This window comes from Rhinoderma darwinii, chromosome 6 (genome assembly GCF_050947455.1).
Source record: "Rhinoderma darwinii isolate aRhiDar2 chromosome 6, aRhiDar2.hap1, whole genome shotgun sequence".
NCBI classification, from domain to species: domain Eukaryota; kingdom Metazoa; phylum Chordata; class Amphibia; order Anura; family Rhinodermatidae; genus Rhinoderma; species Rhinoderma darwinii.
In genome coordinates, this window is record NC_134692.1 from 46,383,211 (window position 1) to 46,407,562 (window position 24,352).

The 24,352-nt window shown below is 39.6% G+C and overlaps 1 protein-coding gene across 1 annotated transcript in view; it reads right to left on the bottom strand.

Moving 5' to 3' along the window:
- SPAG16 (sperm associated antigen 16) overlaps positions 1–24,352 on the bottom strand; it is a 776,986-nt gene that overhangs the window by 253,216 nt on the left and 499,418 nt on the right. The window contains exon 14 of the mRNA XM_075829642.1: positions 23,517–23,582. Coding sequence (XP_075685757.1) covers positions 23,517–23,582 — 66 coding nt within the window. The remainder of the gene's footprint in view (positions 1–23,516; positions 23,583–24,352) is intronic.

Consider the following 24,352-nt stretch of genomic DNA (forward strand, 5'->3'; position numbering starts at 1 on the left):
CTGACTAGAGGCTCTGATTCCCTATGCCAAACAAGAAAGCAGCCTGCCATGGATTCTCAGATCAATAATTCTTGCCCAGTATTTATGAGATTCCTCAAATTCTCACTGCACTACCAGTCTGTTAGGTACTGGCTTTCTTCTTTGTATGCTTAGCTACTCAGAACTGGAAACACAGGGATGGTAACTGTCTGTGACTTCATTTATTTGTAGGATAAGAAATCTCAATTGGACTAGTGCAGGTTTTTTTTCTTTTATGTAAGGTAAAACATTTGTTAAGTTTAAAACTAGAGCAAAGAGACTCTACGGAATCTCAAGACATGTCATTGCTCACTGCTGCCACCAGTGGACATTTAAAGTAAAACTCTTATTAAAGAGGTGGTCCACTACCGGACAACTGATCACCTATCCACTGACAACTGGACCCCACACCGATCAGCTGCTCCGGCTGCCTCCGGGCACCGGACATCCATGCCGGAAGCATATGGCTCCATCAACGGAATAGAGGTCGAGCTGCCGTACTGCAGCTTTGCTCCTATTCAAGTGAATAGTAGCACAAATGCATAGCGGCCGTGCTGCCAAACTACAATGTACGGAGCCAACTGCTTTCGAATCCGTACATTGCATAATGTGCAATGATATCTGGTGCCCACAGGGAGCGAGAGGCAGCTGATTGGTGCGGGGTGCGGGTGTCGGACACGCACTGATGATAAACTGATGACCTATCCATCGGATAGTTTTTCGGTAGTGGACAACCCATTTAAAGATCTTGAGGCCAATCCAGAAAAAGTTAAAAAACTAATGCTAATAAAATTAATGAACTAATATCAGTAGTAAACTACAAATGTACAAATGTGACAGGTTGGGCTGTAGTTTCTCCTTGGTGAAATGAAGAATGTTTAGTATTTGTATTTAAAGGAAAAGATTGGTGACAAACATATCTTCTTATGTGATTCTCACCTGTAATCATGATGTCTGATGGCACTGCTGTGCCTTGTGTGACAGCTTCAGGGCAAGTTAGCTCATGGGATCGCCTTCTCTAGGATAAGATTGCTGGCACACTAAGAAAACTCTTACTCCAACTCAGTGGGTTAGGTTTAAAACTGACCGCAACCAGTCTTCCCCAGAGCTGGAAGATCTGTGGGTAGAGCTTACAGCTTATTTATTGAGCTCACCCAGCTGATACCTAATTAGGCTCATAAAACTGCCCAAAGCATGTACTTTCTGTGTGGAGCGGGAAGCCTACCCATCTCTCTCCCTACTCCAGCAAACCAAACCCTATTCCGGGTTTTAGACTCATCCTGAATCTCAGAAAAATGCATCTTTCTTTGCTCTGCACCAACCCTGGTTGCCTGAAATACGGCACTTTAGTGGCACAAATATGCCAATCCAGAAGCTATACTGCCACATTTGTCTCTAATTAATAGAATATGACAGAAGATGCCTGGGCTGTTTGTATAGCAACAATCCAAGAATGCACTGGCTGACAACTAAAAATGTGCTTAGCCCGCGCTATTTTCTAGTTGCCATTTAATATCCTCCAGGCTTCTTCATGTATATGACGTAAGGCTATTGCTAATCAATTATCTCTACCCCTCCCTGCAGTGGGCTAAAGTTTGCCCTCTACCTGTGACATGAATGCTGCTGCACAGACACAGTTGACATCCTGTCCTGCCTGTATCTGACTTCCTCTCCAGCATCATGCATGCCCATAATTTGGAATAAGTGGTCTCATTTTAGCTTATGATAAATGTGATCTAGTCACACCTGATGCGTGGACATGAAGTTATTAGAGCTCATTCCAGCAGACAGAAACTGGATTAGGGTAAGGCCACACGGTGCATTGTTGATGCGGTTTTGTTGCGTATGAAAACCGCATGCGGTAAACTGCATGCGTTTTTTGTCTCTGTAATGCTGCAGTTCTGTTGCGTTTTTAAAGGAAATAATTTATGGACATAGTTTTCACTTGTGTTGAAGTTTGTTAGGTGCTTCCTGTATATAGTTCATTGTAGTAAATTGCAGAACTGTTAGCAAAAACGCAAGTAGTTCAGCAACAACTTCGGCATTGTGGTCATTAACCGTATGTGATCGGACATTATGAAGATGCAGTTAACTGCACAAAAAACACATTGTAATATAATAGCAGCAGTCTGTCCATAACAAAAATTTCACCATTGACTTCTATTGAAAAATTACTTGCTGCAGTTTAAAAACGCAACATAAACGCACCATGACTGCACCGTGTGGCCTTACCCTCATTCTCTTATAAAAAGGAAGTTACATTCACCTCATTGTGTTTGTTATTTCAGCTTCATGTATTTGCTATGATACTCATGGTTATTACTTGTAAACTTAAAGGGTTTTCCTATCAGGGACATTTAGGACATATCCACAAGGCTCCCTAATCCCCGTTCTAGAGCTCTGTGTTGGGGCTGAAGTATGTGATTTCCGACCATGAAAAAGAAAACAGGGTAGCTCGCTGGAGTTTCTCTTTAAAGCGTACCTAACTTTTCAGGTGACTTTTGTGTACATGAGGAATAAGACTATTTGTGACCATTAGATGACTTGTATTCTGAATTTTGTTTTAGCAGTTTTCTCATCTACATGCTCTCTCGAATTCTCACTTATCTTTGAGCTAGTGGACGAGGCCAAACTGCTATAATGTCTTCTATACACTGCACACATGGAGAAGAGAAACATGCTCTCCTATTTTTAACACTGCAGCAGAATGGAAGAGGTTATACAGCAGTAACAAGCAGTGTAGCTGAGAATCCAGCACTTACCAGGAAGCTGCAGCACGTTTGTGTCTTTCTCACTCTGCTCCCCCTCCCCTCTCTATAGACTTGTATGGGCAGCGTGTTTCTTTCTCTCTCTGCTCCTTTTACTGCTACCTCCCCCTCTCCATAGACTTGTATGGGCAAACAGTGAAGAGACACATCCCCACCTTCTGCAGCCCGTCCATTCTGCTCTATAACCAGGGACGGACTGTGCTTGACAATAGGGGGACAAGAGATTACAGGACGGGAGACACCTATTGGCAGTAAGTTCACACAGAATTTGAATGGATAAAACGACCACATTTTAACAGTAAGTAAATTGCAAACTTGATATATATCAGGTATACAGTTAGAATAGCATCAGTCGCTCGAAAAGTTAGTGTCCAATTTAGGTTGTGCTTAAAGCCTGCAAATGTGTTCCTTTACCAGCGAGCACTGGAGAAAAGTCCACAGAGAGATGGCTAACTAAAAAAAAAAATATTTTCGATTCCAGCAGTGAGTCTGTTAACCTCACATTGTGGTGCAGGGAGGAATGTATGGAGTGCGCTTCATACGCTGCAGGGGTCAGCTGTGTTTTACAGCTGACACCCGGGACTAACGAACAGGAACAGAGATCGCACTGTTTCTAGCCATTTAACCCCTTAAATGCTGCAGTCAATCGCGACTGCAGCATCTGAGTCTTCAAAAAGAGGTGGGCAGCCCCCTCTGACATCTCATCGGCGCCGGAACAACGCGATCATGTGGTGTCGATGGTTGTCATGGCAGCCCAGGAGCCTAATAAAGACCACCAGGACTGCCTTCACTCTGACTCTGTTAAGCCCCGCCTGCAGGGCTTAACAGAAGCCTGTAAAAATGACAATATACTGCAATACATTAGTATTGAAGTATTGTACCAACGATCGCTGGTTCAAGTCCCCTAGGGAGACTAATAGATTGTGTAAAAAAAGTTAACGTTTTTAGTAGTGAAAAAAAGTGTTTTTTCCTCTAAAGTAATGTAAAAATTAAAAAAATGTCAACAAAATTGGTATTCACTGTGCGAGTTAAATAATGGTATATTGTAATATTTTGGACTTTTATGGACGCAGCGTCCATAAAAGTCCAAAATATTACAATATACCATTATTTAACTCGCACAGTGAATGCCCTAAAAACTAGAATATTTAAATCCCCAGAATCGTTTTTTTGGTCAACTTAGCGCTGCAAATTTTTTTTATAAAAGGTGCTAAAAAAATTGTATCTACCAAAAAATGGTACCAATAAAAACTACAGCTCTTCCCGCAAAAAATAAGCCCTCACACCGCTTAATCGACAGAAAAATAAAAAAAAGTTATGGCCCTCGGAATGTAGCAAAACAAAACAATATATTTTTTTAAGAAACAGTTTTGTTTTTTTAAAGTAGTAAAATATAAAAAAAACTATATAAATTTAGTAACACCGTAATCGTATTGAGCCGCAGAATAAAGTTACGTTGGCATTGTTACCGCACAGTGAAAGCCATAAATACGAAACCCAAATGAAATGATGCCAATAGAAGCTACAACTCCTTCTGCAAAAAATAAGCCCTCACACAACTCTATTGACGGAAAAATAAAAAAGTTATAGCTTTTGGAAGGTGGGGAGTAAAAAACGAAAATAAAAAAATGGCTCAGTCTTGAAATGGTTAATGAGGGCATAAGGAGCACCAGTGAATGATGTAAAAATTATTTCTGCTCAAATAAATACGATATTAGGGTCTTTTACATTAACAACCAAATGTTTAATCATTTTTAAGAACAATTCAGAAAATAAAATTTGGTTGCTTGCTATTAGCTGCAATGTTTTTTGCACTAGCGTCTACACATGATATCATATGGAACTATGTACAGTCACCTCAGAAGGGAATAAATAAGGGTTTACTGTATATATGAAACAGAGCAAGTAGATTTAAAATTGCAATGTAAAGATCACACAAGCATTTAAATTTAAGAAAAAAATTATATATACATAAAGTATACAACGTATAGTGTAAAACGGTATAAAAAAAACCATTGCTTATCTATTTGATAATTATTAGCCCTCATTCACACAGGAGAGCTGTGTTTAACTCCGTATGCACCATATTACTGTGGTATTCTTTGCTTGAAGCTACTATATATCTTTGTAATATGGTGCCTGATGAAACATACTTCAACTTTACTCAGATTTCATATTAATCTATGAAAAAAAAAATTCTGTATAAAAAAAAGGTATACATACTGTATGTACAGTATGGGCCCATAGATTTGTATGGGTACTTTATTAGGGCTTTGTTCAACTGAGAGGTAATAGTAATTACTTCGTAGTAATCTGTAAATTTAGAAATGTACAGAAAACACAAATTGTGTCTGCCCAGCATTTACGCTGTACCCATGTTACTCAAGTGAGTCTTGTGATGTCGTAGGTTTCCATGGCATTTATTCAATTATCTGGTTGACGACACTTGATGTCTATGCTCGTCATGAGCGGCTGGACGTTGCCCCATCATGGTGAGCATAGACGTCATGCTGATTGTGCAGGCACAGAATGCGTGCCCGCACGATCAGGAGCAGGGCAACGGCTGTAAAAAAGCAGCCAGACCCCCACTCTAATGGTGGAGATGAAAGAAACCTTGAATCTCTACCGTTAACCCCTTGAATTTAACGATCAAAGTTGATCGCGGCATTCAATGGAAAATGAGAAGGGTGGACCCCCCCTTTGTTCGCATAGTAGGGAATCCTTGCAGTGGTGTAGCGAAAGGGGTCGCAGTTGCCCACAGTCCCCCTTACCACACTGTGCACTGTGCAGACTCAGCGACGTGACCTCTGCCGAGGGTGCCAAGAACGGAAGATTGCAGGGAGGAAGGTGGGCAGGCTCTCCTGACTCCCAGAAAGTGCCGACGGGGGGTGAAGTCAGTGATGCTCGCCTAGGTCATGGCCAGACAAACATCACTGACTCCACCCCTTCTCTGACTCCGCCACCTACTATCACTTTCTGGGAGTCAGGAGAGCCAGCCCACGTCCCGCCCAAGCTCCTGCATGGTAGGCTTAGATACAGGGCCCAGATAACTGTCTGCTGGGGCCCTGTATCTAAGCCTACCATGTGTGATACTGTCTGCTGGGCCCTGTATCTAAGCCTACCTTGTTGTAGCTAGAGTAAAAGATAGAAAAAAGACAGGTGCCGGGCGCACATAGTGCATCAGCTGTGAGAAATATAGAAGAACAGAAAGGTAGTCATAGCCCAATGAGGGTGAAGATGGGTTCGTGGGAAAATAGGACGTCCTATCTTTTCACGCATTACGCATCCCTCCATAGACTCTCAACTATGGTGGATGTGTGCCATCATGTCCTGCAGCGCTGAGCACGGATGCACCTCGAACGTGAAAAACTGCCGTTTTTCACGTCCGAGATGCGCAGAGCTCGTGTGAATCAGGCCTTTGGGTAAGAGAGCGTACAACATTTATTTTGTTTTACATTAATTTGAGCACTCTCTGTATTATACATATTACACCTCTATGGTCCCTGATGTCCGGTCCATTTATACATTACCCTTGTTTTTAAATATGAAATACTACAAGCCATGGTTTTCTAAACAAACCGGGTATGTTTTTCGCATTCAAAACTTTATCAAATCTTTTTGTGTTATCACATTATTATTTTGAACTATAAAGGCGCCTGGTGTAATTACTACCCACCATACCACTCATCAAAGCTTGAATGCAAATCTGCACACTTTCCAGTCTTGAAGCCTCTATCAATGCAGCTGGTAGCTCAGGAAACAATATGACAAGCAGTACAGGCACATTGTGTTATGCTGGATTAATCATTGTTTGAGCTTTCATCATGATAGGTGGTGCATTAATTCCCTTCAAATATAATATGCCTACATTTCATTATTTTAAGCGTTTCCAATTTAGAATTCTTGGGTGTCTGACAACTTTCTTTTGTTTGCATTTCCGTATCTCATTTCTGAATTAGAGGTGTTAGTTTAATTTCCAACTTTTCAAAGTCGCTGTGATACGTCAAGGTTATCATCTCTGACTTGTACAAAAGTTACCCTTGTGAAATTACAGCATGATCTCATGATATCAGTCAGGAGAACATTATTTCCTAACTTGTTAACATGTTACTTTGTAGACCATATGAGATTTGCTGGCAAAAGTTATTTAACACTATTTCACAGTATTTCTCTGACAAAAATTACAAGCATACAGTATATATCGTTCAGCCATAACATAAAAACCCAATGACAGACAAAGTGAATAACATTGACTATCTTGTTACAATGGAATTTTAATTGGGGTGGGATATATTAGGCAGCAAGTCAGTTCTTGAAATTGACATTTTGGAAGCAGAAAATATGGGCAAGCGAAAGAATCTAAGTGACTTTGACAAGGGCCAAATTGTGATAGCTAGATGGCTGAGTCAGAGCATATCTAAAATGTCAAGTTTTGTGGGGTGTTCCTGGTGTGCAGTTGTTTGTACGTACTAAAAATGATCCAAGGACGGAAAACTGATGAACCCGTGACAGGGTCATGGGCGCCCATGTCCACCGCCGAAAGTGCATACAATGAATACGTGAGCATCAGAACTGGAACATGGAGCATTTGAAGAAGGTGGCCTGACCTGATGAATCACATTTTCTCTTAAATCATGTGTCCAGGTGCGTGTGCGTCATTTACCTCGGTAAGAAATGGCACCAGCATGCACTATGAGAAGAAGACAAGCTGCCGGAGGCAGTGTGATGATCTTGGCAATGTTCTGCTTGAAAACCTTGGGTCCCGGCATTCATGTGGATCTTACTTTGGCACGTACTACCTACCTAAACATTGTTGCAGACCAAGTACACCCCTTCATGAGAATGGTATTCCCTATTGGCAGTGGCTTCTTTCAGCAGGATAATGTGACCTGCCACAATGCAAACACAGTTTAGGAATAGTTTCAGGAACATGACAAAAGAGTTCAAGGTGTTGACTTGGCCTCAAAATTCCCCAGATTTCAATCCGATCGAGCATCTGTGGAATGTGGCGGAAAAACAATTCTGAATCATGGAGGCCCCACCTCACAACTTACAGGACTTAAACGTTTTGGTGCCAGATACCACAGGACACCTTCGGAGGTCTTATAAAGTCCAAGCCTCGATGAGTCAGATCTATTTTGGCGCCATACAGAATATTAGGCATGTGGTTTTAATTTTATGGCTGAACAGTGTATAGTGCAATACATCTGTCATTTTTATCCTTTACCTTTGCGTATATCTTTCTTATATCCCAATGGCGCTTCCATAAACTGCTATGAATATAGTTAAAGTAAAGCTCCAAATTCAGCATTGTTTTGAAAAATATATAAAATAATTGCAAAGATGTAAATTCCCTAAAATAATTTTCATTATCAGAAGTACACTGATGTTAAACTGCTGGGCTGCGGGAAAATGTGCACTTTCAAACAGAAACATCAGCAGACACAAATGTCTATATGTTATATAACAGCCTGTACTCTGAAATCCATTGACAGACTATAGGCTGCTGGATATGCAGGACATTAACCCTTTCCCGACATCTTCCGTGTATATATACGGTGCCCGCCGGGTGGGGGAATATGGAGCGGGCTCACGGGCTGAGCCCGCTCCATAGAGCTAGTGTGTCGGCTGTGTGTTACAGCCGACACTTCCGGGTTACGAGCGTTATCGCGTTTTAGCGCGATCCCCCTTGTTTAACCCGTTAAATGCCACGTTCAATAGAGATCGCGGCATTTAAATTACTAAAAACAGGGGGGCAACCCCCTGTAACGTCTCAACGCCCCCCCCCCGCGGCGAGATCGGGGGGAGCCGTTGGTTTGCACGGCTGCCTGGGGGCCTGACAAAGTCCTCCAGGTCCGCCATCTTGGTACTCCTATGAAGCTCTGCCTCCGGCAGGGCTTCGTAGGAGACTGTCAGAATCACGATATACTGCAATACATTAGTATTGCAGTATATCGTGCAAGCGATCTAACTATCACTGGTTGAAGTCCTCTAGGGGGACTAATAAAAAATGTAAAAATGAGTTAAAGTTTTTTCTTTGTGTAAAAAAAAAATTTTTCATTAAAAGTTAAAAAAAAAACCCTTTTCCCATTTTCCCCCTAGAGCATAGTAAAAAATTAAATAAACATAATTGGTATCGCCGCGTCCGTAAAAGTCTGAACTATCACAATATATCATTATTTAACCTGCACGGTGAACGCCATAAAAAATTGTAAACGCCAGAATCTCTATTTTTTGTTCACCTAATCTCCCACAAAAAATGAAATAAAAAGTGATCAAACCATCGCATATACACCAAAACGGTATTATTAAAAACTACAGCTTATCCCGCAAACAATAAGCCCTCCTACCACTTAATAAACGGAAAAATAAAACAGTTACGGCTCTCGGAATTTGGCGAAACAAAATAAATTTTCTTTTTTACACTTAGGATTTTACTTGTAAAAGTAGTAAAATATAGAAAAAACTACACATATTTGGTATCGGCGTAATTGTATTGACCCACAGAATAAAGTTAACATGTTGTTTTAATTGCACAGTGAATTCCGTAAAAATGGCAAGCAAAAAACCATGGAGGAATCGCTGTTTTTTTCATTTTCTACCCCACGAATAATTTTTTTCTTGTTTCCTAGTACATTATATGGCAAAGTAAATGGTGCTACGAAAAACGACAACTCGTCCCGCAAAAATCAAGCCCTCATAGCACTATATCGACGGAAAAATAAAGGCGTTATGGCCTTTGGAAGGTGGGGAGGAAAAAACGAAAATGAAAATCTGAAAAAGGGCTGCGGGGTGAAAGGGTTAAGCTTACCGCTGCTTTATAATTGGGGACCGTGTAATAACATATAAAAGTCATTTTAGTTTTGAACTTTAAGTTTAACTTTTTCTACAAAACAAATATGACTAATAAACAGATTAATTAACATTTATTGACTTGACAGAAGATGGCAACACATAATTTGAATTCTAGAAGTTTAATTAATATTCCAGAAGTGTCCCTAGTGCCAGGTAGCTGGGACAGAAGACACAGAAAATAGTTGAAATCTGACTCACTTGAATTAATCACTGGACAGAAGATGGCAACACATGGACTAGTTACGGGAGGTATTTTGAATTCGATATAATAAATTTAGATGCAATGCAATTTTGAATAATTTTGTAAATATTTTAGCTTTACACCTTATTAAAAGTTTTGTTTTAGTAAATACATTTTTCACCTATGCTGCTAAGCCTAAGTGATCAGGTAAACATGTAGAAGCAGATATTTTATACTGGGATCTATAAGATTGATGCTAACCCACTAGACCACAGTTATTGACTTCTCCATTCATTTTAGTTTACATTACCTGTCTAAACATTGCCAATTAATGGTGAAATATCAGTGTTGTCAACAAGACCAGCGCCCTCAGCCATGCACAGTGTCATCGTAATATTGCAATACACTGTTTTATTTTCTCTCCCTAGTAGAAGATACAGCTTTGCTTAGCCAATTATGATGCCGCAAAGATCAGACTGGGCCAAGTAAGGAATAAGAAGTGACATGAAATTTCAGTATTAATATCCTATCTAATTCAGAGGTGGCATGGTGTTAAGCTGCGAAAAGAGAGAACACAAATTTATATTTGGATACAAAATTGTCTTATGATATTTGTGCTTGAGCAGATAATGTATTTGCCGCAGTTTGATAGGACATAATGTGCTGGTTTACTGGAACTAGTGTAGTATATTTGGCCTTGAATGGTATATGTTTACACTGTTTAGATTTTCCTAGCCTAGTTATTATCAGCATAATTCTGTTTTGCTACGCTTCAGTACTTGAGACGCATTGATTTTAATTAAACAAAGGGATAAAACAGCTACATTCTGGTAAATACACCCAATTTTTTTCCTAAACTTGAATTAAGATGATCATTGGGACATCTTTTTTGTTTCCAAACATCTTCTGTATTCATGTTTCAAAAGTGGCTACAAAAGGCTGAACTAAAAAGAAACGTAAAAACAATCAGGTACCTTGAACATTACAATATCAAGTAGGGACTATTTCATCTCAGCTGAATTCCAGATATGGGGTGTTTAAAAGTAATAAGGGCCAAAACAGCATATAGCAGATCTGACCTCCTTAAGAACAAAATCCATGTCCACTACTACTTTGTTATTGTGACCTTAGTACCTGTGCAGATATTTTAAATGAAAAGGAGTTTTCCCAGGATGTGAACACTAATGGCCTATCCTTAAGAAAGACCATGGGTATCCTACTCCTGGGACCCCTTTCTGATCAGCATAATGATGGGGTGTGGTCACTTCTTTACACAGTCACATAGCTGTACATATGAGTGTGGATGTACATGGTACTGCGGCTTAGTCCCATTCACTTGAATGTGACTAACCTACAGTACCAGCACAACTGCCTGTATAGATGACCAGATGTGCCTTTGTAAACAAAGAAGTGACCACAGCCCCATTATTCTGTTAATCAGCAGGGGGTCCCAGGAGTAGGTTCATCAGTGATCAATTTGCAATTTGCAAAGAAATATTTTTTTTGTTAAAAAAAAAAGAACAAAAAAGCAGCAACATTCTGCGGACACTAATATTTAGGCAAACATAGAATATTTGAATAATACATTTGTGTTGTACATTTGGGAGTGGTGACTGCCTCTATTTTAGTTGTGCATCTGTCTGAGGCTGTTTTTAATTAGAATGGAGCTGGTTCCTACAAACCCTAAGTTCAATACCCCAGGAGAAAGGTGACTGTTTAGGCTAGTAACCGACTTAAAAGAAGTTGCCTTCTCGAGGCAGGTAGGCTCACACAATTTGATCAAGAAGTGGGCTAAGAGCCTCACACTTGTAAGTATAGTAAACATAGCAGTAATGCAATTTAAATAATCTATATATTCAATGTTTGCATAAGTCTTTGCAATCACCGAGTGCTGGTGTATTGTATTTTGTATGGAATATTTATATAACATAAAATTACATAATTTACATATTTATTCTACAATGATTCTCTTTGTGCATATTGTAATATCAGCCTCCGGTAAATATAGGATATAACCAATATAGCTGCCATTATCGATTTCAATAAGTTTTTATTAGAAGTACATAAATAACATCGACAAAGGCCAAAGACAAAAAGTTACAATTATTTTCCTATAAAAAAAATTACCCAGTACAGTCAGTACATATCAAAAGAGCAGCGTCATATATTTATGTTAGGCTTTGTTCACATCTGCGTTGGCGGCTCCGTTAGGGGCCTCAGTCACAGATCCGGTCAAAAGTGCCAAACACAACATTGCAGCATGCTGCACTATTTTGTCTGGTGAACTGACAGACACATGGTGAAAACCCTACAGAACTCATTAAAGTCAACAGGTTCCGTCAAGAGCTGATGGTCCGTCATGCAACGGAACCGGCACTTGCCATATTTTCATTGTTCTACTCCTATGACTGAGCAGAGCAACGGAAACACTGAACTTAGATGTGAACGAAGCCTTACTTATAAACATCTAAGGAAAATATACACCAAGAGTTAAAAATTACATCAGCAACCTGTCTGCGTCTTAGAATATGACTGCCATTATAGCCGATTTTAAGCTTGCGCCTAGTTATCACGTGATATATTCCCTGTCCATGAATCATTACCTAAGCCAATTTTACCTCCAGCAACCTAAGAAACCACAATGCCCCAGAATAGTAGGAACTGTTAAATTAGTGATGGGAACTTGTAATGTCAGGTATGATCCATATGTGAAAATATATCTCTAGACTCTTTACCTTTCACTGTTTTGAAAAGCTCTATGTAAAGTTTGTTTTATTAAAATCGGACTTAAATCAGTAATTTAACATCTTTTACTGTTATGAATGTCTTTTATCTGTGGGTAATAGTTTTGCTAATGTATTGCTTTTCATTGCATATTGAGATATTTGGATTGCTATGTATTCTGTTGGACACCACCTTTGACCAAATGCCAGAAGGGCCCAGTCTGTACGGTCTGTGGTTCCATCTATACAATAATAACACTGTTCTGATATTCTACTCCACAATACTTTTTATTCATTATATAAAAATAGTATGAAATGAGTAAAATTTGGGCGCAAGTAAGGAAAGTACAATAATAAATAATATACGGTCTACTATAGGAAACCCCACGTACTTCTAATCGAGCTGTAGCTGAAATAATTGTATATATGTAAATAACATCTCATCTTATGATGATACAATATACTCCACATCTTATCATTATCTATTAAGGCCCTTCCCTATTATTTGATATCATGGCATACTTAAAATCCTAACACGTGCGTGGTTATTTTCAGTCTTCCCTATACATTTGTTTTGTGACAAATAATATTGAGTGTATGTGCACCTCAATACTGAAGTGTTTTGCTGGATATGAAGAATATAATGAATAAATCATTGTTTCACTTTGGTTTCTGCAATGAAACTCTTAACTGAAATAACAGCATATAAAATAACATCTCTAGTGGCACATCGGTAAGCCAAATAATCACAGTATGTTTGGATATTATTATGGAAAGGCCATATGACAATAAAAAGGTTTGAATAATATTCAGAGTTTATGTTGGTGAAGAAGCCATTATAAGAGACATAATGGAGTGAGCTCTCGAGTCCACATCAGTGTACAGGCTTCAAGTTATTCTGATGATTTGATTACATTGGAGAAGTGAGATCGAACATCTTTATAGGGTTATTCACTGGTCAATTCAGAATCCTATCCTGCCAACAATGATGGGGTCTTGTATATAGCCATCTGCTGTATTAGATCACTTAAAAAAAATTGGTTATCTTTTTAGAAGTATAGCCCAATAAGCTGTACCCGACAGTCTATGTAAAATATACCTCAAAATATTGCAAAATACCAACATACACAGCTATAACATTTTGCCAGATTTGTGATGGGTCCAGTCTGTCTTTTATGTAGGTGTCTAGAAAATTGCACAATTCCTTTATAAATGTGGCACATTTGACAAGCTATTCTGGTATTTACCATTTTATGGACTGACATGTTGGTTATTTATAAGGGAGTCACATGCTATACATAATGAGGATATATTATATGTACATCAGACTTGGAGAAATCTTAGCCAAAAGTTATGAGCCAGCAACACATTGGCGGGCCGAGTCCACACAACCTTGTTGAGAAGTTGTTTCGGCACTACCACACGGCAGACCCTCTCCCTTCACTTCCATAGAAGTCACAGTAACCCGCGATCCCCACGGAAGTCACAGCAGCCCCCATTTCACTAGTGATAATAGAAAAAGGCTCACCTCAACCACCCTTCAAACCTCAATAGGATGTCACAGCAGGGCTCCCTTAGCACTATTTAGCAGTAACAACATGGCCTTCCCACCCCCATGCACTCGCCACCACCATTGTGGCTGTTGGCAGGAGGCAAAATACGAAATGTTTATTGCTATTGTGACATCTTGGGGACCACTTAGCTCACAGGAACGCCATCTCCAGGGTGAGATGGTTGGCACACATATAAAGTTCACTCCAACTCATTGAATAAAAGTTTAAATCAGCCGCAGCTAGCTTTAATGTCTTCACTACAGCAAGCAGTGTTACAACAAAAAAAATTACAAAATAAACCCTAGGCCGTCCAGCCTCTAAATAACACATTCAGTGTCCCTCACTACGAGACACTGAGCCTTGTGCCAAGCACCTCAAAACATAGGCAGTTTGTACCTTACACGTTGGTGACTCTCACAGGCTAGCATGCCTGTCTTCCCGAGACTGAGAGCCCTGTGTGAACTGCACACACCTCAATTAAAGAGTTGCCTCAGGTGAAGCCTAACTAAGCTCATCAGACAGCTCAAGACACGGACTGTCTGTATGGAGTGGAAGCCGCCCTTCTCCTTCACACTCCAGCAAACCAGGCCCTATTCCAGGTTTTACACCCAAGTAACAACAGAGAAATTCCTCGCTGCTGTACATGTTCCCTGGTTGATTGAAACTTGACAGTTTCTGCACTGTCCAGTAGCTGCACTGCTACACAATACATAGCTTCCTGCATCAGTCTCTGCGGACGACACATTTTAGGAACCTGTTAGAAGCTCTTGGTCACCCGATGCATGAAGGATAGTAAGCAAAACCTGGTTGCCAGAGTATATTTTCTAGTCGCCACGGCGACCAGGTTTTGTCCAGTCTGTATATATACACTCCTCAACATTGAAATTGCAACACCAAGAAGGGAAAACCTTAAACTTATGCAAATCGAGGATATAGAAGGTGTCGCTAAGATCTGCAAATGATCAAATTTTCACGCACCAATCTGTGTCATTAGGGAGGGGCACAAAAGCCAGATTGAAAGCAACATTTTTTTTAGCCCCATGAAACCTCAAAAATCGGATATCTCCTGTTTGTCGACACGCCAGTTATTGCAAACTGAGAGGAATAGAATCCTTGAAAACGGAGACCTTGGTTTATCACTCAGAAAGATCGCTACGCGCACAGGCCGAGATGTCAGCACTGTTCAACGTTGCGTGTCCCAGAGGATGGGAGAGCAAAAACAAATGGTAATGACAGCAAGAGGTGCGCGGAGGCGAACCTCTGCATGGACGGATCATCTGATTGGAAGAATGGCGCGTAGTGATCCTTTCTGTACTGCAAGTGAAATTGGACGCCACATCCCAAGCCTAGGATGGTAACCAGTGTTGACAATAACCATCAGAAGGTGTTTGCAAGTCAATGGGCTATGAGCCAGACGTCCAACTACGGGTGTTCCATTGACCACACGCCACAGCTCCCAAAAGCTATCATAGCAAGACGGCAATGGATGCTGGAATGGAGATCTACCCTCTTCAGCGATGAGTCCCGCTTTTGTCTCGGATACAATGATAGGCCTTCACAAGGGAACGTCACACCAGTCCTACTCCCGGGATTATGGTGTAAGGTGGCATAATGTACGGTTGCTAGATCTCTCTAGTCTTTATTTCAGGTACACTAACAGCTCGGCATTACATTGATTTAGTCGTGGAACCAGCGTACCGGCCATTTCTCCGAAGTGTCCCAGAAGCCGTTTTTCAACAGGACAACGCCAGGCTGCAAGTTGCTTGTGCTATTGTTAGCAGCCTGCGTGACCTAAACATGCTACCATGGCCTGCAGCATCTACGAACTTGTCTCCCATCGAGCACATCTGGGATGTAATTGGTTGGTACTTGCAAAGGGAGCTGCCAGCAGCAAATCTTGATCATTTCAGTGCCCAAGTGCATTCAGCATAGCATAACATTCCTCAGACAACCCGCCGAGGCATGTAAGTATCTGGGTCGTTATAGGAAAATCCTCTGTATACGTCTTGTATATTTGACTGTTACAAATAAGCTCTTCTTGTGCTGCCCGATCTACCACCCTGTAAGAACATAAAAAATTCCAAGCAGATTTGGTATTACAAAAGTTTTAGAGGGGTCACTCACAGGTGATCATTTCATGAATGTAACGGATGTAAAGTTCACAATAAAACATACTTTAACCACTAGACAAAACACACACACAAAACTAGAAACAAATTACCTATTTATCATGACAACCAGAGTCATAGGAACAACATCAATTTATGAATTTTGGTAACAAGCGAAGCTGCCAACAAAGCATGTTTTTTAGTGCAGTAATGAGTGTACGCACAGGTTAACAGACAACGGTAAATGGAATTCGTAGAAACCAGTTTATATTTTACAGAATACAGTGTTTCATCTTCTCAAACTTTCCTGTGCTAACTAGTTAGGTATTTTTGCCATTAGAACATTGATTCTTTTTGATACAGTTGAATACAAAGGAAAGCAGATCTCTAGATGTAGCCGTTTCCAAGGCACAGAAAGCATCAGAGCTACTTCTTTATCCAATGACATACAATTGTAAAAAAAAAAAGTAAAAAAAAAACTAGTCTTATTGATATGATGAAAACCCAAAAGCATGTCATCAAAGGCTCAAACATTTACAGGACAGCTCATCTTTGGTCTTATGAGTCCTATTTGAGTATCTTCGCATGTCGGCAGTGGTGCAGCAAAAAGAGCTGTTTCTATGGAAAACCGTGCTGCGGTAATTTATGTAGTTTTTGATGCTGCATTTTTTTTTCCTTTATTCACATTCATTCCAGGTCATGGCACATCATCTCTGTTGGATTCAAGTTAGGAATTTTACTACCAAACTTCAATTTTGTTTCTCTTTTGATCTCAGATGCTGCACAACCCAATTAAAATAACTATAATATTAGGACAGAAAAATCAACTACAGTGCAAAATTCATGGTTCCTTTAATAATGGCAAGTTGTCTAGGTTCTGAAACAGCAAAACATCCCCACATCACATAATGATGTTCTTTTAATGAGGAATACTGTATTTGCAATTTTTTACTCATAAGTCGATAAAATTATCTTAAATGGCCTCGGGATCATCAAAGTATTGCTTTCTTTCTTTTTGCAAGTAGATCTCCCATAAAAAAAACAAAAAAAACCCCAAAACATTCTTTCTGTATTGTTACATCAATACCAATGACTGTGATTGAAAGCAGATAGGCCTGCTGTTTTTTCTATATTCTTTTTAGATTCTTTGAAGACTTCCTAGATTAGTTATCAATGCACCTGTTACCCCTAGATCGTATGTGGACCCACTAGCGGAGTGGCCACTGGCCAAATAACAGTATATATAAAGTCTATGCAAAGTCCTAGCACAAGAGTACCTGCAAGAGTTCAGATAGTAGCAGAGGCTTTGGCATGGATGGAGCTTGACGTGGCAGATGACGCCAGACGTGGCGGACGATACCAGGTGTGGCAGATGACAGCAGATGTGGCAGATAAAACCAGGCTGGCAGATGACAGCAGACTTGGCAGATGACACCAGGCGTGGCAGATGACACACACGACTTCGACTAAAGGCGGCTTAGGTACAGGAAACAATACAGCAACAGGATACAGGAATACTGGGAGCAGGATACAACTAAGAGACCGTTTGCAATACAAACATCGGCAGACAACAACAACGCTCAGGCAAGGGCGGAACCCATTTTATAGTCCAGAGTGATCTGGGGATAGGTAGAGGAACTTTTAGTAAGCGCGCACGCTGGCCCTTTAAAATCGAGGACGAGCGCGCGCACCCTAACACACAGTCCAGGACGGGATGGCAGCGCAAGCTGGCGTCTCCGAGTCTGCGGCCATTACAGCACGCTTCAAGTAATTTTAGCAAGCTGGACCTTCATAGGAAAATGTTTAACTCTTTCAAGTATTTTATATTTGGAGATGTGCGATTTGAGTCTCAGGGCCTTAGAGTTTTAGGCCCTATGCACAGGAACGTATTTTTGCGGCTGCAATTCACCCGCAAATCTGCAGGTGAATTGCGGCCCCATTAATTTCAATGGGCCAATGCAGAAGACCGTGGTTTCCACGGTTCGTGCATTGCCCGGGAGCCTGGACTGCAAAAAGATAGGACATGTCTTATTATGGCCGCATTTTGCAGTCCTGAGTCGCAAATCACGGCCCGTGCACACCACTACGGTCGAGTGCATGAGGCCTTAGCTGGCTGTATAACCCTTTCCAGTGTCAATATATATTTTTTGTTGAAACATTTTATAAACTCTTATAGTAAGGATCAATAAACAGTGAGGCTTCGGGTCAATAAAGTGTGTTTAGTCATTATTAATTCAATTTGTCAATTTAGTGATTATGGGGCAACTACTTTTGCACATGGGTAATATAGGAAACTTTACAAAATAGAATATATTTCCTGGTCAATAAATGACAAGAAGAAGCCATTACTGAATACAATGACTTTAAGCAGTTGACATTCAAAGATATTCGGGATTAAATTATTAAGCAAACCCATTTAGGACCAAGCACTGCATATGTACGTCATAGGGGGACTGGGGTGGTATGGAGTGGGTTTACTGGCTGAGCACACTCCATATGCTGCTACATTACAACTGACACTTTTTTCTAACAGCTGTAAAAAAAAAAAGACAGAATTACTATTTTTTTGGTCACCTTGTCTTCCACAAAAAAATTGACCAAAAAGTTGTACCCTGAAATAATACTAATAGAAACTACAGCTTGCCTCGCAAAAAACAAGCCCTCGCACCGCTCCATCGTTGGAAAAATAAAAAAGTTCTGAGTCTCAGAGTATTGTAACAAAAAACAATTTTGTTTTTAAATGCTTCCCGACCGCCCACAGTAAATTCACGTCAGCGCTTGCTGGGCTCTGTGCAGCGCTGACGTTAATTCACGTTGGGTGTTAAAAGCGCGATCGGGTGTCTCAGAGTAGTGCTGACATCCGGATTGCGCTGTTAATCCCCTGCCTCTGGTCCCGGAGACATGATCGGGACCTGATTGGTTCAGGTCCCAGTCATGTGATCGCAGGGAAACAAGCAACAACTGGAAAGTCACGGACTAATTCTAATAAATTCTGCAAAAGACCTGTGGGGTCTAAATGCTCACTATACCCATAGGTAGATTCCTTAAGGGGTGTAGTTTCCCAAATGGGGTCAGTTTTGGGGTGTTTCCACTATTTTGGTACCTCAGGGGCTTTGCAAATGCGGCATGACAACCAAAAACTATTCCAGCTAAATTTGAGCTCCAAAAGCCAAATATTGCTCCTTCCCTTCTGAGTCCTGCCGTGGGAACAAACAGCAGTTTATTACCACATACGGCATATTGCCATAATCAAGAGAAATTGCTTTACAAATTTGAGGGTTCCTTTTGTCCTTTATTCCATTGTAAAAATTTAATATTTCTATGTTTTTTCAGAAAAAAAGTAGATTTTCATTTTCACGGTCTAATTCCACTAAATTCAGCAAAAAAAATATGGGGTAAAAATGCTAACTATTCACCTAGAAAAATTCCTTGAGGGGTGTAGTTTCCAAAATGGGGTCACTTTTGGGGGGTCCCTCCAGGGTGTTGCAACCGCGACTTGGCACTGAAAACCAATCCAGAAAAATCTGGTCTCCAAAATCCAAATGGCGTTCCTTCCCTTCTGAGCGCTGCCGTGGGTCCAAACAGCAGTTTATTACCACATATGGGGTATTGCCGTAATCGGGAGAAATAGCTTTACAAGTTTTGGGGTGCTTTTTATTCTTTATTGTTTGTAAAAAAAAAAATAATTATATATTTTTTCAGAAAAAAAAGTATATTTTAATTTTCACAGACAAACTCCAATAAATATAGCAAAAGACCTGTGGGGTCAAGATGCCAATTATACCCCTAGATAAATTCCTTGAGGTGTGTAGTTTCCAAAAACATGTCACTTTTGGGGAGTCTCCACTGTTTTGGCACCACAAGGCCTCTTCAAACCTGACATGGTGCCTAAAATATATTCTAAAAAATGGAGGCCCCAAAATCCTCTAGATTCTACTTTGTTTCTGAGGCCTGTGTTTCAGTCCATTACCACACTAGGGCCACATGTGGGATATTTATTAAAAACTGCAGAATGTGGGCAATAAATATTGAGTTGCGTTTCTCTGGTAAAACCTTCTGTGTTACAGAAAAAAATGTATTACAAATGAATTTCGGCAAAAAAAATAAAATTTGTAAATTTCCCTTCTACTTTGCTTTAATTCCTGTGAAACGACCTAAAGGGTGAAGAAACTTTCTGAATGCTGTTTTGAAGACTTTGAGGGGTGCAGTTTTTAAAATGGGGTTATTTATGGTGTCTATCTAGTACATAAGGCCCTCAAAGCCACTTCAGAACTGAACTGGTCCTTGAAAAATAGCCTTTTGAAATTTTCTTGAAAATGTGAGAAATTGCTGCTATACTTCTAAGCCTTGTAACGTCCTAGAAAAAATAAATAATGTTCAAAAAACAATGCAAATATAAAGTAGACATATGGAATATGTGAAATATTAACTATTTTGTTTGGCATTACTATTTGTTTTACAAGCAGATACATTTATAATTTAAAAAAAAATCATACTTTTTGTAAATTTTCTTACAATTTTGGTGTTTTCACAAATAAGCAATGAATTTATTGACCAAATTTTTCCACTAACATAAAGTATAATATGTCACGAGAAAACAATCTCAGAATCGCTTGGATAGCCAAAAGCATTCCAGAGTTATTACCGCATAAAATGACACGTCAGATTTGAAAAAATGGGGAAGGTCCTGAAGGCCAAAATGAGCTCGGTCCTAAAAGGGTTAACAAACCGTTTTTATTTCGTAAAAGTAGGAAAACTTAAACATAACTATATAAATTTAGCATCGCCATAACTGCAATGACCCAGTTAGAACGTCATTTTTACCGCAGGATGAACGCCATAAAGCATAACACAAAAAAAACAATGTTGCTGGAAATTGCTGTTTTTTCCCATTCCACCCCACAAATTAATTATTCACAGTACATTACATGCTATATTAAATGGTGCCATTAAAAACCACAACTTCTCCTGCAAAAAATAAGTCCTCATACCGTAAGGCTATATTGACGGAAAAATAAAAACTGTATGGTTCTTGGAAGGAAAGAGGGCAAGGAGGGAAAACAAATTTAGAATTAAAAATGACCTGGTCATTAAGGGGTTAAACATTTAACAACAGATATTGTGGTTTGAACATATCATTTTTATCATAATCATTAATATCTAGCAGTTTTTCCCCATGATAAAGGGGATATTGTTTTATCATTATAAATAAGAGGTCTTTTCAATTACCATATTTTTTTTTAATTACCTATGTCGTTGGCCCCCGCGGAACAGAGAACCACTGCATGTAAATGAGTGGTGCTCAGGTAGTATATGGTCTCCTTCCCAGTCTGTACAATGTACATGACACCCATACACTGCACAAAAAGTGTCCCCCTCCGCGGCCCTGTCACCAACTGTATGGACTGAGCACCACTGCAATGTTCACATGAGAGGTTTTTTTCTTGTTCTTGTTATTTTAAAGACTGGAAATTGAACAGCCCTCTCATTCTTCATAAAAGAGGGCTAAAAAATATAAGGCTGGAAAACCCTTTAACATTGCACAAAATATACCTAACCCTATTTACTGTTCTAGTTCCCTATCCCATGAATAAATTTGCAACATCCGACCAGCTGCTATAAACTCCTTCCTTGACATTTCCCTTTAATTTGTCTTAAGTGGTTTAGATCAATTCACAGATCTTAGATAAAGACAGATTGTTAAAGGAGCTTTTCATATCTGTTTCCATTGTACAGAACAGATGTATGAAAGATAGCCATGATATTTCCAGCATGGGATTTTCACAGCTTTACATTATTGAAATATACAGCAGAGCCATCTTCACAACCAAAGAGGAACCCCGCTGTGTTGATTTGAAAATGAACATATTTATATTAAAGGTTCATCCAGCTTGGCTGCCTGCAGTGCAGAATTAATTCTCGTGCCAGTAATTATATATTCACAAGCCCCTTCCTCATCGCCTAGAATAATAGATGCAGGCATCATTTTTATACCTATTTACTCGCTGAAAATGTATCATCATTTCTAAACACATGGTTTGAGATCAACAGTAAGCGCTTGTTTAAATAACTGTTTTCTCAAACAGATCTGCTGCGAACAGAGGTTCTTCTCCAGGAGACGGGTATCACAGATCAAGAAAATTCACTGTCATTTTGTAATTCTGCTGCAGTAAGGGAGATGAGTAGTTAGGTGACATGAAGTCTATGGTTAGCTCAGGCTCCATAGCATTGTGATAGTAATGCTACTCTACCCCCAGTTAGAAAAATACAGGTTGTGTGGTGAATGCTCTTTACAAGGAAAACTAAGTATAAATGACAATGATTTTCACAAGCAAAATGCTATTATTAAAGCAACTACAAAATAGCATTGCACAATGGTTTTAAGGTTTACTGAAACAAGCAAGAAGTAGCATTGGATCGACTCTACATTTCCAAATGTATCAAGAGAATCAGATGAAACATTATAGAAAACTGCCCCATAACGAGTTTGTGGGTCCGCACTTGTGCAAGCGAGTATAGAACATTAATATATTATGAGGTATATGTATATCCACACAATGTGATCTACTTCTACCAATGGTCTATATATCTAACAGGTGTCACCTACTGTTGGTTCCAGTAACTCCCAGCTAAATCTAATAGGCGCTGTCACACCGATAATGATAGTGAAAATTGTGTCCCAAAACTTTTATTATTTTAGAAGTTATGAGCTTTTTTATCAATATGTAAATTAGCCTTTATTAGACAACTGGGAGGTAACAGCAGTGATTCTCCTGAGGTGGAGCCTCCTTACAGCCTCTGACGCTGTCCTATCAGCATGAAGCTGCTTCACACAGTGTGAGAGACTGAGGCTGGAGGAAAGGGGGATCACTTCAAACAGCCATATCTCACGCTGAAGACTACCTAGTACAGCGGATCTGGTGGCATATGTCATATGACACCAGGATCACAGTTCTAGCAGTGAAACAACTGGAGATATCGCCAGTTGAATACACAGTCGGGAATGGATGCTGTATACTATAAGATCACGCTAGGCAGGGAAAGGGGAGAAGCTGTATGGTGATTGGACAGCGTCAGACAGAATACATTACACCACCCAAAGTAAAAAAGAAACCGTCACCTCAATATTTGGCTATTAGAGCAACATTTTAAGAAAAATGCTCATAACTTTTAAAATAATAAACATTTATTTTTAAAACAAATCACACTGTAGTTATCAGCAACAAAGCGCCTATTAGATTAGTTAGGAGATAGGGAATTTATATACTGGTGACTAAGATCCTCTTTAAGTCTTTGTTCCAGTCACTTACCTTCATGTTAAACGTGGCATAATTGCATGAGTGAAGGTGCCCATAAAAGGTCTGAGCGCACACCCCCTGAAAGAGAATACAGAACAATAGGTAAGAATCTGTAATACCACAGTCATGTATATTCCTATATCATAGACTGCTACCGCTACAGTACACATGAACATTTTCCTTTATGTGCAGAGCTACATGATAGATATACTGACTGTGCCATCAAAACCAGGACAGCTTTTTTATGTTGTACTGTGAGTTTATACGGTCCGGCAATTTTGTGATGGATTTATTGACAGGACAGTTTCCCCCTTAAAATGTTACTAGAAAATTCCTCTTTAAGAACAGCTGGCAATGCTTCTCAACTCATGATTATCGGTGGCAGGAAATATATTCACATTCACGTAATATGCATCCGATAGTCAACTATAAATTGCTATCCTCTTAGATTTTTACAGGGAGTATAGTATGTCCTGGTGCTTTAAGGAACTTTGCAGTATTACACATGGTACAGACTGATAGTAAATTTGATAAAGTTATTGTCTGCACATAGGAAAATTAGCTATTTTATGAATACAATATATCATTATAGATTAATAATATGGCTATATCGTTATCCTCCCATTTATTTTGAATAACATATTGCATTTCAATAATTAATGCTACTTCTAAGAAGTGACACATTGAACATTACAGACATACATCAAAACAATATTGTGCAATAGGGATCTCCACAAGGGGTTCGGAGCACCCCCCCTCGTTAATTAAAATTTTTCTAAACAGGTTTTTGAAAATGGGTTTTCTAAACTAATCAACCCCTTTAACCAACAACTTAGTTCTGCAAAATG